This window comes from Eucalyptus grandis, chromosome 9, assembly GCF_016545825.1.
Source record: "Eucalyptus grandis isolate ANBG69807.140 chromosome 9, ASM1654582v1, whole genome shotgun sequence".
NCBI classification, from domain to species: Eukaryota; Viridiplantae; Streptophyta; class Magnoliopsida; order Myrtales; family Myrtaceae; genus Eucalyptus; species Eucalyptus grandis.
Window position 1 is genome coordinate 30,989,980 of NC_052620.1, and position 14,947 is coordinate 31,004,926.

Here is a 14,947-nt window from a genome sequence, read left to right on the forward strand (position 1 = left end):
GTAGCATGTGTTACTTTTGGTTTCCTTTGCTTTCTCTTCCTTTCTTCATACAGCAATGTCAATTCCACGTTGATTTTTTCTATCTGTGATTATAACTTGTAATGTTGATATGGTAAAATTGTACTTGTAATTTGTGCCAAACAAGAAAATCATTTCAACTTTTGTCTAAAATCCGCACCATTAGATGTATTACGCATGGCGCCCTGGTGGTGGGTCCTGGGTTAGCGTTACTTGGCTGTCGGCCAAAGCAGTTCCTCAAAAAAAAAAAATAAATAAATAAAGAAACTAATGGTTGACTTACGACATTTGGTCAAAACGCACTAGAAAAGATATCGGGTCGGGTCGGGTCGGGCCTATTTTCGTGTTTTGTTTCCTACCATGTTTGTGTCGTTATGCGGATCGGGTGCTGGCCGTGCCATTCCGCTAGGAACGGAGAGTCTCACGACGCTCGTCTCAGGTAATGGCAACGGTTCAACTTCCAGTCAATAAAGATGTTGACACTCCTCATTGAATTGGATCCGTCCGAGCAAATCAAGGAAGGACTCCTTCCCGTCTTCGTTGACCCTTCTTCACCATCTGGGCCTCGAGCATTCGTGTGTTTCGAGGGGGCTCTCTGGCTTTGTGGTGCTTCCCCGTTTCGTCTCCAGCTGATTTGGCTTTCGTGTCCTCCTCCCAGTGTTCGTGATCTGGCCGTGATTTGCAGTGGCATGCTAATGGTGTTCACCTTCTGCATACTAAACAGGCTTGCTGACGCCTGGCAGTGCGCACAAAACTCTGTTTCTTGATTTCTGGATTTAAGATTGGTGTGGCTTGTCTCCATGCAGCCGCTTATTGAAGTTAGTAGCAGTTGTGGATGCCGCTTCTGTTGGTACTATCTCCCTCCGTGCTAATGTTCTCTGTTTCTTTTTTCTTCTTCTTCTCACTTTTTTTTTTTTTTTGGTGGGGTTGTATACAGTCCAATGGCAGGGCCTGGGAGCTCCATGGTACACTCCTTCCTGCTGTTTACCGTCGTTTTTTTCCCTTCAAGAAATGTACAGAACGAAGTTGGTGTCATCGAAGTTGTTCACGATACTCGGAGGGTTCACTAGTTCAATCCCATTCCTTGTACTGCTAACGGCGAGTCCTCATATTCTGTTTCACAGCCTTTATCATAATGTTTTGTTACTTAATGGGAGTATGTGATTCAGTAATAATGTTGTCATTGTGACGTGTCGTTTCGTTGTAGTCCATCGGGCTGTGATTGTACATAAGGAATCTGATAGTAGTTAGTAAATCTCTTTATCTGCACTGATATAATGTTATCCGTGCAGTTAATTGGCAACTTCCAGGAATCGTGTGAAATGAGAACTGGTTTGGGCGCTGGTAAGTGTTCTGTGGTTTTGTTTCTCATGTCTTGTTTTTGCTTGCTTTTTATCTCACAAAGTCTGCTGAGGAACTGTTAGATTGGTTTCACAGCAAATTTTTGATGCATATTATTACCTAGCATCTCTATTTTGCCCTGTAAATGAAATTTGAATAGCATGTTTGTCTGGATTCATATAGCAGATTAGACTTTTCTGCCTATTGGCTGGATGAGTGAATGTGTTGGGATTGATTTTGGGTCATCAGCTTCTGGATATCTTATAACAATGATTTATGCGTCAAACATGGTTATAATAGGTCGCCATCAAAGTGATGAGGCTTATCTGGAGTTTAAAACTTGTCATCCTGAATAGCTCTATGCCATGTCTACTTTAATGTTTGTTGAAATGATATAGGGGGGGCTCTGTTGCACCCTGGACATGTTTTGGTGATATCCCCACTGGCAACAGTTAGACTATTGAATCATAACACCTTTCTCAACCAAAATAATGCTTCTCGAGATGGTCAATGTGGCTCCTGCATTGTCCTCTTTGCCTGAACTTTGTTATGACTTCTCTAAAAGTTGACATCTGCTTTTCCTTGCCAAAATGGCATGTGATGATGATGCTCTCTCCTCACTGGTTATTGCCGCATCCAATGCTCAACTGTTACAAATTACACCTATTTTCCATATGTTGCATAAATAAATAGTTCACATGGAAATGGAACAAGTGTATTCATTCGAGTCCATTTTTCTTTCTTTTTTACTTGCAGTTATATTGGCTGAAGCAGTAGCCTTCATTGCTGCCAGCACTGTTCACCGAGTTTGTATCACCACATGGTAATGCAATAATTACTAAGAAGATTGCACTCATTTAATCAGCAGATCTTAGCATTGGTGTTATTTCTTATTTTCCAAGCTATTCCAAAAGCATGACTTAACTGCTGTGCTGGATATCAAATGAGGTGCCTTCTGTTGTCCTGTTTATTTTAGGATCCGACTTTTAACAAGGAGTGCGTGCTAAGGTTCTTCTGGGATCACCATAGCCCTTTGCTAACTGTGATGTAGTTACACTTGACCTACATAATCAGTAAACAGTTGACATAATTTTAATTGTGTTAGTGCTAGAACATAAAATTTGGACTTTTGCAATCACAGAAAATAAAATAAAAATGAATAATGCTCAGTATACATTGTATTCTACTCTTTCATTTGTAAATTTTTACAAAAAAATAATCCTGCTAAATAGAGTATACCATATTATATATGGGTTGTTATTTTCCTACCCTTATCAAGATCCGGGGTGTTTCAGGTTAAAGTCTTCCTATCTTTTCCTATCCATTTTACCTTTTGCTTTTAAATAAGGAAAATCATTAAATGACTCCAAAAGAATGTTTCAAACTAAAATATGCCCCAAACTGAGAACTGACTACTCTACCACTGCATACCACGCATTATTGACAAATGAAGTATCATCATGTCACCATCATGGTTCCATGACCTCACCATGGGTTCCTCTGTGGTTATATGCTTCAAGGCTTGGTCTAATAGTCAGAGAGTCAATATAGGGAAGTAGCCCTTGTGCTAACATAACCATGCCCATGCATTGTACTGCTTAATCTATCAAGTTTTCCAAGTTTTTGTTCCAGCCTGTTGCTGAGGCTTCCCGGGTGTTTCAAGGCAAGAATATTGTATCATTATTTAGTCAAGCTATTGAGCATGCATAGAACTATGAAAAGTTTGTATTGGACACTCAATATGATTTGGATCACAACTGCATGCAGACTTCTGACAGAAAGAAAGAAAAGCTAAGTCTGTGTGCTTTGCTGCAGCTTCTTATTCTCAACTTGTCTGCTTTATGAAGTTAACAGGATTATGGGGTTGACGCTTTCCAAAAGTGAATCCAGGACAAAGAGGCACTGAATTATTAACTCAACCATATGATCACTCTCACTCTCTAAGTTTTGTCAGCATAGTGATTTCCAGTATTTGCGTTAGATATCTATTATTGCAGACATGATTGGCATTAGACAGGAGCTAGTTCCAATTGTTCTCTTCCTTGAATCTTATTTTGGTAATAAACTGCGGTAGAGAGCACAATCCTTGTCCGTCGCTAGAGTCATGGAGTCCCATTTGAACTTCTTTTTGCATACTCTTGTCTTCATATAAACTCTTTATGGATTTGTAATTTCTGTTCTACAATTTTTCAATTGTTGCTCTGGAGTCTTGAGTATTTGTATGCTACAGCAGAAACTTATAATCTAGAATGAAATCCTTTAGAGCGCTATAGGAACTACTAAACAAAATATATGCAATTGCACTGAGGTTTTTGTTTCTAATTACCAGGCATAATAGTTTGATGTGCATCGAATCCAGTTCAGTGGTGGAATGATGGAGAATACTTATCTCACTCTGAGATTACAGAACGAAAAATCATAGTCAGGGTTGGCTTGTTAATCTGCACACAAAAATTATGCTAAAACCAGCTACTCCGGTAGAACAGAGTAATGACTTATATGATATTTTACTTTCAAAGTAGAGTGATTAGGGCTCAAATTTCTTTGGCATTGTTTTCCGTTCGTTGACATTGTGTCTGAAAAAGGATTCCCGTTTTGGATCCCAATTTAGGTTGGATCTGTTTTGAATTTTATCTTGGAATTAAGTTCGTGGTGGAAAGAGTGCGTGTAAAAACTGTTTGGATTTAACTTAGAACTAACGTTATAACAATGGTATCGACAAGTATGGAACCAGGAAACCACATTATTAACCAGAGCTTTACCTTACCAGGAGAAAACAATGATCAAACTCTTCCTCAGGCGAAGCAATAACTGATTCATAGCTTTTGCTGACATGGATAGTATTAGGAGCTCACGCAATATCAACTAAGATTTAACAAATTGTCGTCTCAAAACAGTACAGAACATTCATTAGTTTGCTGCATAAAACCCACAAACATAAGCGCTAGATTTTGCTATGGTACAAGAGATTTCCTCTAAACTCTCAGGAGCCATGACTTGATTGGAGGTCATCAAGGAAAAAAGCAACCGAAGTGAATTGGAATGGTAATGCCATCACTGCAATTTCTTGTTGTCCTGTACATCTGAATGAGGTTAGTAGCTGCAGAATACAATTCTAAGGATATGAATCATCTTCTGGATTAGCGCCTGATTCAAACATTGAATGGTCCATGGCTCGAGCTGGACTTTCTTCCAGCCCGTGTAGATGAAGTGACACTCGAAAAAGATCGAAATGATTCATGACTCAGTGGCAATGGTCTATCTGGCAATCTAGGTATGTCGATGTCACCTTCCAACATTTTCAAAGCCTCAGCAATTGTGGGTCTGAAAGCCACCATTACATGAGCGCATAGAATCCCCACATGAACAAACCTCTCCATGACCCCTCTTGGCCCTTCTTCCCTTATTGACTCGTCGAAAGTTTCTTCCACGTTTCCTGATTTCACTTGCTTGTATACCCAGTCCGTGATCAACAGAGGTCCTGCGTTCAACTCCGATGTGTCGAGCACTTTCCTCCCGCTCATGATCTCGAGAATCACGACTCCGAAACTGTAAACATCGCTCTTTTCAGTCAATTGCCCATAGAGAGCGTACTCCGGTGCGAGATATCCGTATGTCCCAGCGACCCGGGTCGTAAGATGAGATTGCCCTTCTCTGCTTTGCTTGGCTAGCCCGAAATCCGCCACACTGGCATTCATATCCGAATCAAGAAGTATGTTGGTGGCCTTTATGTCTCTGTGATAAATAGCGGGTTTGATTCCATCGTGCAAGTAAGCAAGCCCTTTCGCCACATCTAAGATTATTTTCTTCCTCTGTGGCCAAGTTAGCGCGTTCCTTTTCAAGCCTGCAGAACCAATGGACAAGTTATCACTCAGGCTTCCATTTGACATGTAGTCATAAACCAGATACCTCCTCTTGCCACGGAAGTCATCGCTCTTTACACAGCAACCTCTGAGAGAGAGAAGATTCCGATGCCTGATCTTGCTTATGATCTCGACCTCGTTAGAGAACTCTTCATCGCCCTCGGTGTCTATATCAATAATCTGTTTCACCGCGACCAAAGTTCCGTCCGAGAGAGTTCCTTTATACACCAAGCCGGAAGCGCCTTGGCCGATGAAGTTTCCCTGTGAGAACCTGTTCGTGGCTCGCTCCAGCTCTGAGAACCGAAACCATTTCGCTCCGCTGTTTGGCAACACACTGCTCTTGAAGCCGTTGACGAATTCTTCGTGCGGGGCATTCCGCTTCTTTTCTCGCTCCCGTTTTCTATGGAGGACGATGACTCCGAATGCAAGAAGAACACCCATAAGTGCGCCCAAGAATATTGCAACCAACTTCAACACGTTCTTTTTGCTCAAATGATCAGAATCTTTACTTGCTGTGCTGGATATGGGCAAGCCGATGATGCAATTAGCCGTCGTCACATCCCCTGGCCCGAGCTCATTCACGATCCCTGCCGCATACAAAACCGCGAAGTAGAAGCAGTCCGTCGAGTTAGGAGCTAAACTCGACAACCGTGAAGACACCTGCAGTCCGGCTTGTACGCATTGACTGCACCTCGTTCCGGTCAAGTCCCCCTTGCAAGAAGTATCGAGCGGGCTTATCGGCCCGACCTTGGCAGTCCAGTCTTGGACGGATGCAATCCCGTCGCAGCTCGAGTCGTTGACCACGAACTGGGCGGAGCTGTTGAAGCAGACCGGGACCCAGGATTCCTGGACTGATCGAGCCGCGAGCCTTGTCCCGAACTCGGACAGGCAAGAAGACGAAGTGGTCAGGTTGGGGAGCTGAAACATGGAGGTCTCCCTGAGGTACTGAGCCAGCCCCACGCCGAAGAGGCTGAGCAGGGTTTGGCAGCAGCCGCCCTCCGATCTGGACTGACAGAGGGAGGCGTTCCACGGGAGGGTCTCGACGTAGCCGAGGTCGATGGGACACGACGAGGACGAGGAGGCGGACGTGACGGGGCCAAGGGCATCGTGGACGGCGAGGAGGAGCAGGAGGAATGAGCAGAAAGAGAGGGTTCTCTCCATGGTCGCTCAGCACATTACTGGCGTGAGAAAAATGGAAAGATGTTCTGAATTCGAGATTTGATCTTGAACCGATGGCAAGAAGGATTATCAAAGGTGGCTGGTGGTGGTCAACATGCACGTTTTGCATCCGTGGAGTTGACTATAATATAAAGCCAGTCAAATCCGACCTGTGACCAAATTATATCTAGAAAAATTATATTTTGACTACGTGGCTGCCTTGCTGCATGTGTTTAATTTTGACTATAGCCGTGATCAACAGTTGACCGGATAATTCAAAAGGCGGCGGCCCAACCTACTTTTTCATTAGGAGAGAAAAAAAACAGAAAAAAAAGGACTTCTTTCGGATTAGAGATCGAAGTTCATGTTGAACCTCCAGATTGAGAGAGCGAATTCGAAGATTGGTTTGACTTTGACCTTTGAATTGTGCTTGTCCAGTTTGGACCATACTTTTTGTTTGTATTGATGTTGATTTAATAGAAGCACCATGAACATAAAGTCATAGACGCCAATGGACTCTCTCTTCCACGATTGCTTTTGTCATTCGCCAACCTCTTTTAGTGCTACCAATATTGTTTGGCCCAAAAAAAAGTCCGTTGAATATTATGAAAGGTGACGCTTTTTCGTAACATGGTTTGAGGATTTCCCAAGACCATGCGTTTGAGTAGGGATTTCCAAATATGACACCGCTCATTTTGTTTTTTTTTTTTTTTTTTTTAGACCTAGGGAACCCCGTACAACCTGGCCATTTGAGTCGCGGCAAACCCTGGAGCCGCATGAGGGAACCACCACCCCGTGCAAGCGAGTAAGGCACCAAGTGCCTCCCCTAGGTTTCGAACCCCTCACCTTGAGGGCAAGGATCAACGGGTTTTATCCAGCGAAGCTATCGCGGTGAGTGGTGCTCGCTTTTAATTTTAGTTAAGTGTGCAAAAGGATTATAACTCATTGATAGGAGGCATGGTGTTTTCTCTAATTAGGGATGGAGACAAATATAACCCTATTAAGAGTTATGGGTTAGGGTTATATTTCAAATCAACATAATACAACTTGTTTGTTTGTTTGTTTTTTTTTTTTTTAATCAGAAAGATAATATTCATTCGTAAAGAAATTGTTTGATTGCATACGTGTGTAACTTTAGAACAAAAAAAAGCCCAAAAAGCTTGATGAGGATATAAAATCCAATTAGATGGAATGCTTTTTCTCGAATGGATTCTGACAATTCAATCCGTTGCCTTATTTGGTTTTTCATGATTATGATCTACTCTTATGTTTGAAAATAGACTCCAATTGGGACTATAGGCTTAGCAAGTAAATTTAACCTCTCACAAGAGCTTGTATGCGGTAGTTGAATACCTTATCAGATCAAATTGATCTGAGTGAAGTTCCAAAGTAGCTTCTGGTTTTGATGGAAAGTATTCTAAGGTTTGTAGCAAAGTGAGAACTTCGGTTCACACAGCAGGGGATGTCTTGACCGTGGGCGCAAAACCGACGAAGACAAGACCAATGGTAATGCGACACATGCACGCTCGGGCACCTTCATTATCCCCATTACAATAAGAACCGTCAATCGTTATACTCAAAATCCACTTTTTGGCCCTATCCAGTTACGACCTTCATTTGATCGAAGCTCTAGTCTTCGTTTAGGAACTTTTTATAAGCAATTATGACTTTTCCACCAAAAAACAGAAAGTCTTATTTCAGTTTCGGGTAATGTCCACCATAATCATCTAACTTATAAGCATAACATGGCTTATTTATTTCGACCTTTAGTAGTTTGATCAGTTCCTTTTTATTTATTTATTTATTATTATCTCTAAGACAACTTTTGAAAGCTATGCAATGGCCATAGATACATAGAACCTCATACACAAATGGCCTGGCCTTATTTTAGTTGGCATGCCACGTGATAGTCCTATGGTTGGTGACCCTCACTACGGCCTCAGGATAGGAAGTCGTCTCTCGTGCAGCCATCGATGAAAACCCTACTCGCCTTTTTCTAGAATGTGTAGGTGAAGGATGGAAATCGTTCAAAAGAGCATAAGGACCAAACCTGGAACAAAACCAAAGTTTTTGAAGATTCAAAGTGGACCGTCGACCCCGGCCTAAAATTCTCGACAATCCCGAGTCTCCTCTCGTGCCGCGATCCACGTGAAACGAAGGATTCTCCCACCTAACCTCAACTAGTTCGAAGGGCCCCATTATTGTTCCGAGTCGAGTTGGCGTTCGCTGTTGTGTTGGTAACTCGGTAGGCTCCATGCCGGATTCATGTTTCGCTCATCCATCCTTCCTTGAGAAATGCGGAAAAAGTGTCAACAAATTCCTAAACCTATTACATTGGTGCCAATTCGGTTTTAAACCTTTTAATGGTGCTAATTTAATCATACACTTTTTTTAACTAGTCTCAATTTAACTCTAAACCCTTTGAATTTGTGTTGATTTAGTCTTTTGGATTAATTTTAGCCAAATTTTATTGACATGGATGCCGACTAGCTTATATTGCATCATCGACGCTCTCGTTTCCAGCCAAATCACCTCCCAAATCAATCACTCCATCCCTTCCTTTCCTTTCCTCATGGTTGGATTTGAGAAAAGTAGATTTAAGAGGAAAGCTTTGATAGGTTGTAGCGTTGAAATTAAACAATTGGATTATTGTCTTTGTCTTGACATTTATGAGTAGCAATGGATGTAAACCGTTTGTGACACACACCTATACATCTTTCTTTTCGTAAATTCACTCTTACCACATAATTCTCTTACGCAAGCATCGATGTGATATCTTCCATAAATCAGTCTCAACATGTATTAGAAAAATTAAATATAAAATCACGCATTCATATAACAGTTTAAGTTTTTAAAATAATTATCGGTGGTTTTTCAAAATCATATACCGTGCATCGTCCCTTTTGCCTCAACTCCGTTTATCGTGGACTACCTCCAGTTTTCTGACTTGTAGCTAAATCGATGACGGTGGATGGTGAGTTCGTAGGATGCCATCCGCAGCACACTTTCAAATGCTGTTTCATGTCGCGATGCTCATAAGAACCTTGTTGACATTCGAACAGTATATTGTTTTTTAAGTATAGATTCACCAGAAAACTGACTTCCAAACGCCACGTGCAACGTCTTCCCGGAAGTAAAATCGGATGGCGCTTGCTTTCAAATGGGGCGATCGTCTTTTGATACTGATCTACCCGAAAGCAAATTCGATGGTACTAGCTTTCACACGTGCTATCATGTATCTGTATAGTCTGATTGGAACGCGTTCAAATGGCGCTTTTGCATCTTGGGTTCATCTCCTCAAAAGCTAATTTGACAGCACTTGCTTTCGGAAAATTTCCCGACACCCGTCTGAAATTTGTCTCCTCTTACCAACGTGAGTTTAGGAGATATCGAAGAAGTAACAACCCTTCTTTCGTATTAGAGATCGAAGTTCATGTTGAACCTCAAGATGCAGTGTCGCGACCCATTTTTCGGGTGTGAACCACCTAGAGTTTGGCTAATGGATTGTTAAGCCTAGACTTAACTTGAGCTCTCCCAAGCCCATACCAATTCGCCACTTTCGGTTCAAGTTCTGAACATGCAAATAATTTTCAATCAGAAGTCGCCACTAATCTATTTTTTAGTGGGTCGATTAGAAACCCAAATAAAGTAACGGCAGGAGATTTACTTTATTCCTACGAACCAGAGATTTGTGAGTTCGGGAACTTGGTTACGTTAGATTTCTCTAACGCATTTTCGATACCTTTATCTTTTATTTTGAAAAAAATTGTTTGGCAAGCAACTTGAATTGATTTTAATTCCTTAACATGTGAGGTGACCATGCAAAAGTGCGCAAATCACCAATTTAACACTCAAGAAAACAAATGAATAAATTGGGACTTACCTCATAGCAAGAAAAAGATCTCGCATTGTTAGTTTAGAATTCACATCAAATCCTAAATATGATTTCTAATTAACACGCAATTTTTGTTTTGTTTTCACTTAATTAATGAAAATCATGCAATATGCAATGCATGCCACTAATTTAACATGAAATGATATGACATGGCAACATGACTTAGCTATATGACCTAAGCAATATGACATAACTAAGCATGTAGTCTATCCTAAGCATGAGATGATTTATTCTAAATAATTTTTTTGTATTTTCTATGAGATTCAAAATTAAAGAAATGCAACATTTAAATATGCAATCTAAATTTATCTAATGACTGACAATTTCTAATTAAATGGACCTAACAAAAATCACTAAATGACGTACATTGTATGAACATAATTCTATATGACGTGCACATGATTTTTATTCTAAATAAACATGCAATTTATTCTAATATGCAATGACGTGCAAAAGATGCATTAATTTTACATGACATATGCATAATGATTTTTTTTTGTGTTTTTCCTTTTTCCTTTTTTTTTTTTTAAATTTCAAAATTAATAATTGCCAAATAATTAAACATGCAATCCAAATTAAAAAAAGAACTAGCAACCTAAATTAATTGATTTGATTTTTTTTTATTTTTTGAAATTCGAAATAAAATTCCTATTATGAGCATGCAAACCCTAAAACTACATTTTTTAAATTTTTTTTAAAAAGAAAACTAATTTAAGTAACACCACAGCAAATCAAGCCATATTGATACTCAAATCGACGAACCATATCTCGAGCATAAGATTAGATTGGCCAATTTCACATATTTCACAAGCCATATTGATACTCAAATTGATGAACCATATTTCGAGCATGAGATCGGGTTGACCAATTTCACATATTTCACATAAATCACAAATCGGATCTCGAGTGGGAGATCGGATTGGCAATTTTTTTTAAGTAATTGCGAGTAAGATTTCGAATCGAAAATCGGACTACCAATCACTAATTTCAAGACAATTTCATAACATGGAATTTCAATTTCACATTAAAGGAATAATTACACTAAAAAGATAAAATAAAATAACAAAAACAATAAAAAAAATAAGATAAAGAAAATACCTAAATTTCCTTTTTGCTTTTCTTTTTTTCTTTTCTTTTTTTTTCTGAAAGAAAAAGAAAAATAAATCTGGTGGCCGGTCCGGCGAGGGGAAATCGCCGGCTAGGGTTCCGGCGAGGCTCCGGAGGATGGCGTGACGGCGGCGCGGTACCAGAGGGGTTCGGAATCAGCACGGGGCGGCGTCAGGACAGCGACGCCGTGACCAGCGGGCAACAGGCGGTTCGGCGCGGGTCGTCGGGGCTCGCGGACGGTGGCAGATCTGGAGCGACCGCGTCGGGGCAACTCCGGTGTGGCGAGATCGGTGTCCTCCGTGGGGCGGTGCGAGCTGGAGTACTGCAGATCGGCAGCAGGAGCTACTGGCGGGCTGTTGGTGCAGAGCGGTGGAGCTCGGGGTTACCGGTTGCGGAGGAGTCGGGCGTTGACGAGCAAGAGCACCGAGACTTCTGGTGCTGCAGATCGGCGATGGCAGAGGCGGAGCTGGGGCGCTCGGGTTGCGGCTGCTGCAGGGGATCACAGATCTGCTGGCATCGAGGCTAGGTCGCGACGGCAGGGAGCGGGGGCTAGACGCGAGCTCGCGGGGGAAACGTCAGAGTGGCGGTCTGGAGTCGCGGGTGTAGCTGTCGGCGTCTGCGAAGGCGCGGCTGGGTCACGGTTGCGGTGGTGAGCGCGAGGAGCGAACCGGCGAGGTGGCGAGGCGCGACGGTGTCCGGCGTCGTGGTGCTGGCGCAGTGGCTGGCGCGGACAGGGGAGCCCTTGCGAAGAAGATGACACTGTAGCTTTTTTTTTTTTTTTTTTTTTTTTTTTTCTCCCTCTCTGTCGTACTCGCACGTCCCTCTCTGTCTCTGTACTCTCTCTCTCTACTGTTTCCCTTCTGCAGACATGACTTTTCTTCTTGTTGACTTTTACTCTTCAAGACAAACCGAAGACAAACGGAAGAAAACAATTTTTTCTTGATTTTTCTTTCGAATTTGCTCTCCAAAATTTTCTAATTCCTCCCTCAACTTTGTCCGTACGCGGTCCCTTTTATAAGCCAAAAAATTGGATCTTCGTGGTATATTTTACTTTCTAATTTTGCTTAATGCAAAATACCACCGAATATATCGTCGCACCCCGCGTAATATTACCTTTTGTATTTATCAAATATCTCATCCAAAATTTTCCTTTTTGCTTGAAAATACATCCTTTGGTGTATATTGCCTAAATGCCAAAGAATCCGAACGGAATATGTGAAAAATTTTCAGCACTTGCCGTCGGTCCAATAAAATAAACAAAAAATGTTCCTAAACTATATGCCATGTGATTTTATTTTTTCAGGGATAAAATTAACTTCTAATTTTTTAAATATCTAAATGGATCGCCAAAATTTAGGTGTCAACATGCAGGAGTCAATTCGAAGATTGGTTTGACCTTATAACATAGTAAGTAGGAGAAATTGATCCGTAATTTGGACCCGTTTTGAAATTTCGGGTCATTTTGATTCTTCCAAATGGAGGGTAACCCGAACCGCAAAGTTTGCACCACACACACATATATGCATGTATAATGTTTGTACTAATACTTATCAGTTTGAGGACAATGTAGCAAGTTATAGAAATGTCATTTTAGAATGCAAAATAATCGAGAATGAGCTTAAAATAACTCATCTGTCATTTTGGAACTTATGTATCTTTTTACAAATGGGTTTACTTTCGGTATATAAACCAATTTATTAACTCATCTGTTCCTCTGCTCATCACACTATCTTTCAAAACTTCTATTTCCCCCTTGTGTGACATTCTCTCTTTTCTTTTCCCTTATTTTTGAATGAAATTTAGTTTTAACTATATCGTTTGGCCAAAAGAAGTCCAAAAAAGATTATGATAGACCATGCTTTACTTTGTCACTACTTCAGGGGAATTTACTCCGACCATGCCTATAATTAGGGATTTCGAACATGATTACGTCCGCTTTTAATTTTAATTTAAGTGTACATGTGGGAGATGTCCATAATTTATAACTCATTAATCAAAGGTACAATATATCCTATAACCAGGGATGGAGGCAAATATAACCATATTAAAATTAATCGATGAAAGTATATATTCAAATAAACATGATATGGGTTATTTATTTCACATTTTCATAAGTAATTATAACTTTTCCCCAAAAAAGAAAGTCTTATTTGAGTTTTTAGGTGGAGTCCATGTATTTTGAGCCCATTTGGTTTAGCTTTCCCAAGGGGTTTTGGACCCTCGAAGTCCCTTGGGGAAAATATTTTGCATTTGGCAAACATTTTTGAAAGCTCATTGGTCATATATTAGCATTGAGAATGTTTAAAGTCCAATGTAGATCTGGGCTTACTTTGAGCTTTGGGTATTTTGGAAATGCAAATCCACTATTTATCCGCATCACTGTTCATCTTCTTCCTCATTCATCTTCGTCTTCCTTGATTTCCCGCCTAAGAGTTGGGCTTCTCAAGCAGCCGTCGCTGTTAGCTGGGGGTCACGTGTCCCCGGTGACCACTGCCTGGGGTGGCGTGACCTGCGACCCAGGTGGCATCGCCTGGTTTGTGCAAGTTGCCAGATCTGGCCTCCGCAACCTTAGGTGGTGTCGTTTGAATTCGCGCGACCCAAGTAGCATCACCTGAGGTTGCGACTTAGGTCGCCATATCTGGTCGTCCAGAGGCTAGATCTGGCCTTTGCAACCTTAGACGACGGCATCGCCTGAGATCGTGCCCCTAGGCAGTGTCGCTTGAGGTTGCAACCTTAGGCGGTAGATCTGGTCGTCCAGCTATTGGTAGGTGGTCAGATTTAATTTTCAAATTAAAAAATAAAATAAAAAATAGCAAAAGCCTTTTACAAATGTGAGTTTTGTCAAACGGTATTTATGCTAAAATTACTTTTTAATACTATTTCATATTACAATTTTACCAAATGGTTTTGCATTTCAGAAAATCTTTTTACCTCAAATATATTTACGTTTTCCCAAAGTCATTTCCGCAAGCTGAACCAAATGGGCCCTCCATCCCCGGTCCTTGGTGTGCAATTTCAAGCATAGCTTCGATACGTGCGATTTCGCCCATGCGCCCAATTTTACCCCCATAACTAGCCCAATTAATTAGTTCTGTCCCATCAAGACCCAAGAAAAAAACAGAGTGTGATCCGTTCTTTCTTTCACTAAGACAACATTGGAAAGCTACGTAATGGCGATAGATTTTCCAATGGTGTTATGTTGGAATATGACGTGACAATCGAACACGACATTATAAGACATTTTACCAACATAACTATAAAGTCGCACAACCACTTCGGGGCCTAGGGTCAGTGGCTCTTGCACGGCCCATTGATGGAAACCTACCTGCCCCTTCCTCGAACGTAATCCAGATTCGAAGATTCAAACGAAACGTCGATCGGGCCTACTCTCGACCCTCGTCCAGAGAGCCTCATGTCCTGCCGCGGTCCATGCGACCTCCTCTCGCCACCTACTAGGCGACTCCCCTTTCAAATTGCCTGAATTGCATATGACGCGAAGCCCCACCGAACGGTTACTTTCCCGGATCGACCTAAGCTAAGGGCAAATCCAAGAAAAAAAGGCCCC

The 14,947-nt window shown here is 41.3% G+C and overlaps 1 protein-coding gene and 1 pseudogene across 1 annotated transcript; one reads left to right on the forward strand and one right to left on the reverse strand.

Moving 5' to 3' along the window:
- Positions 1-959: 959 nt before the first annotated feature.
- On the forward strand, positions 960-3,265 carry LOC104444076 (annotated as a pseudogene).
- Positions 3,266-4,232: 967 nt separating this feature from the next.
- LOC104446156 (probable receptor-like protein kinase At1g11050) lies at positions 4,233-6,389 on the reverse strand. Its single transcript, XM_010060054.3, has one exon. The coding sequence runs from the start codon at positions 6,381-6,383 to the stop codon at positions 4,512-4,514; it is 1,872 nt and encodes a 623-aa protein (XP_010058356.2). The 5' UTR covers positions 6,384-6,389; the 3' UTR covers positions 4,233-4,511.
- Positions 6,390-14,947: the final 8,558 nt, after the last annotated feature.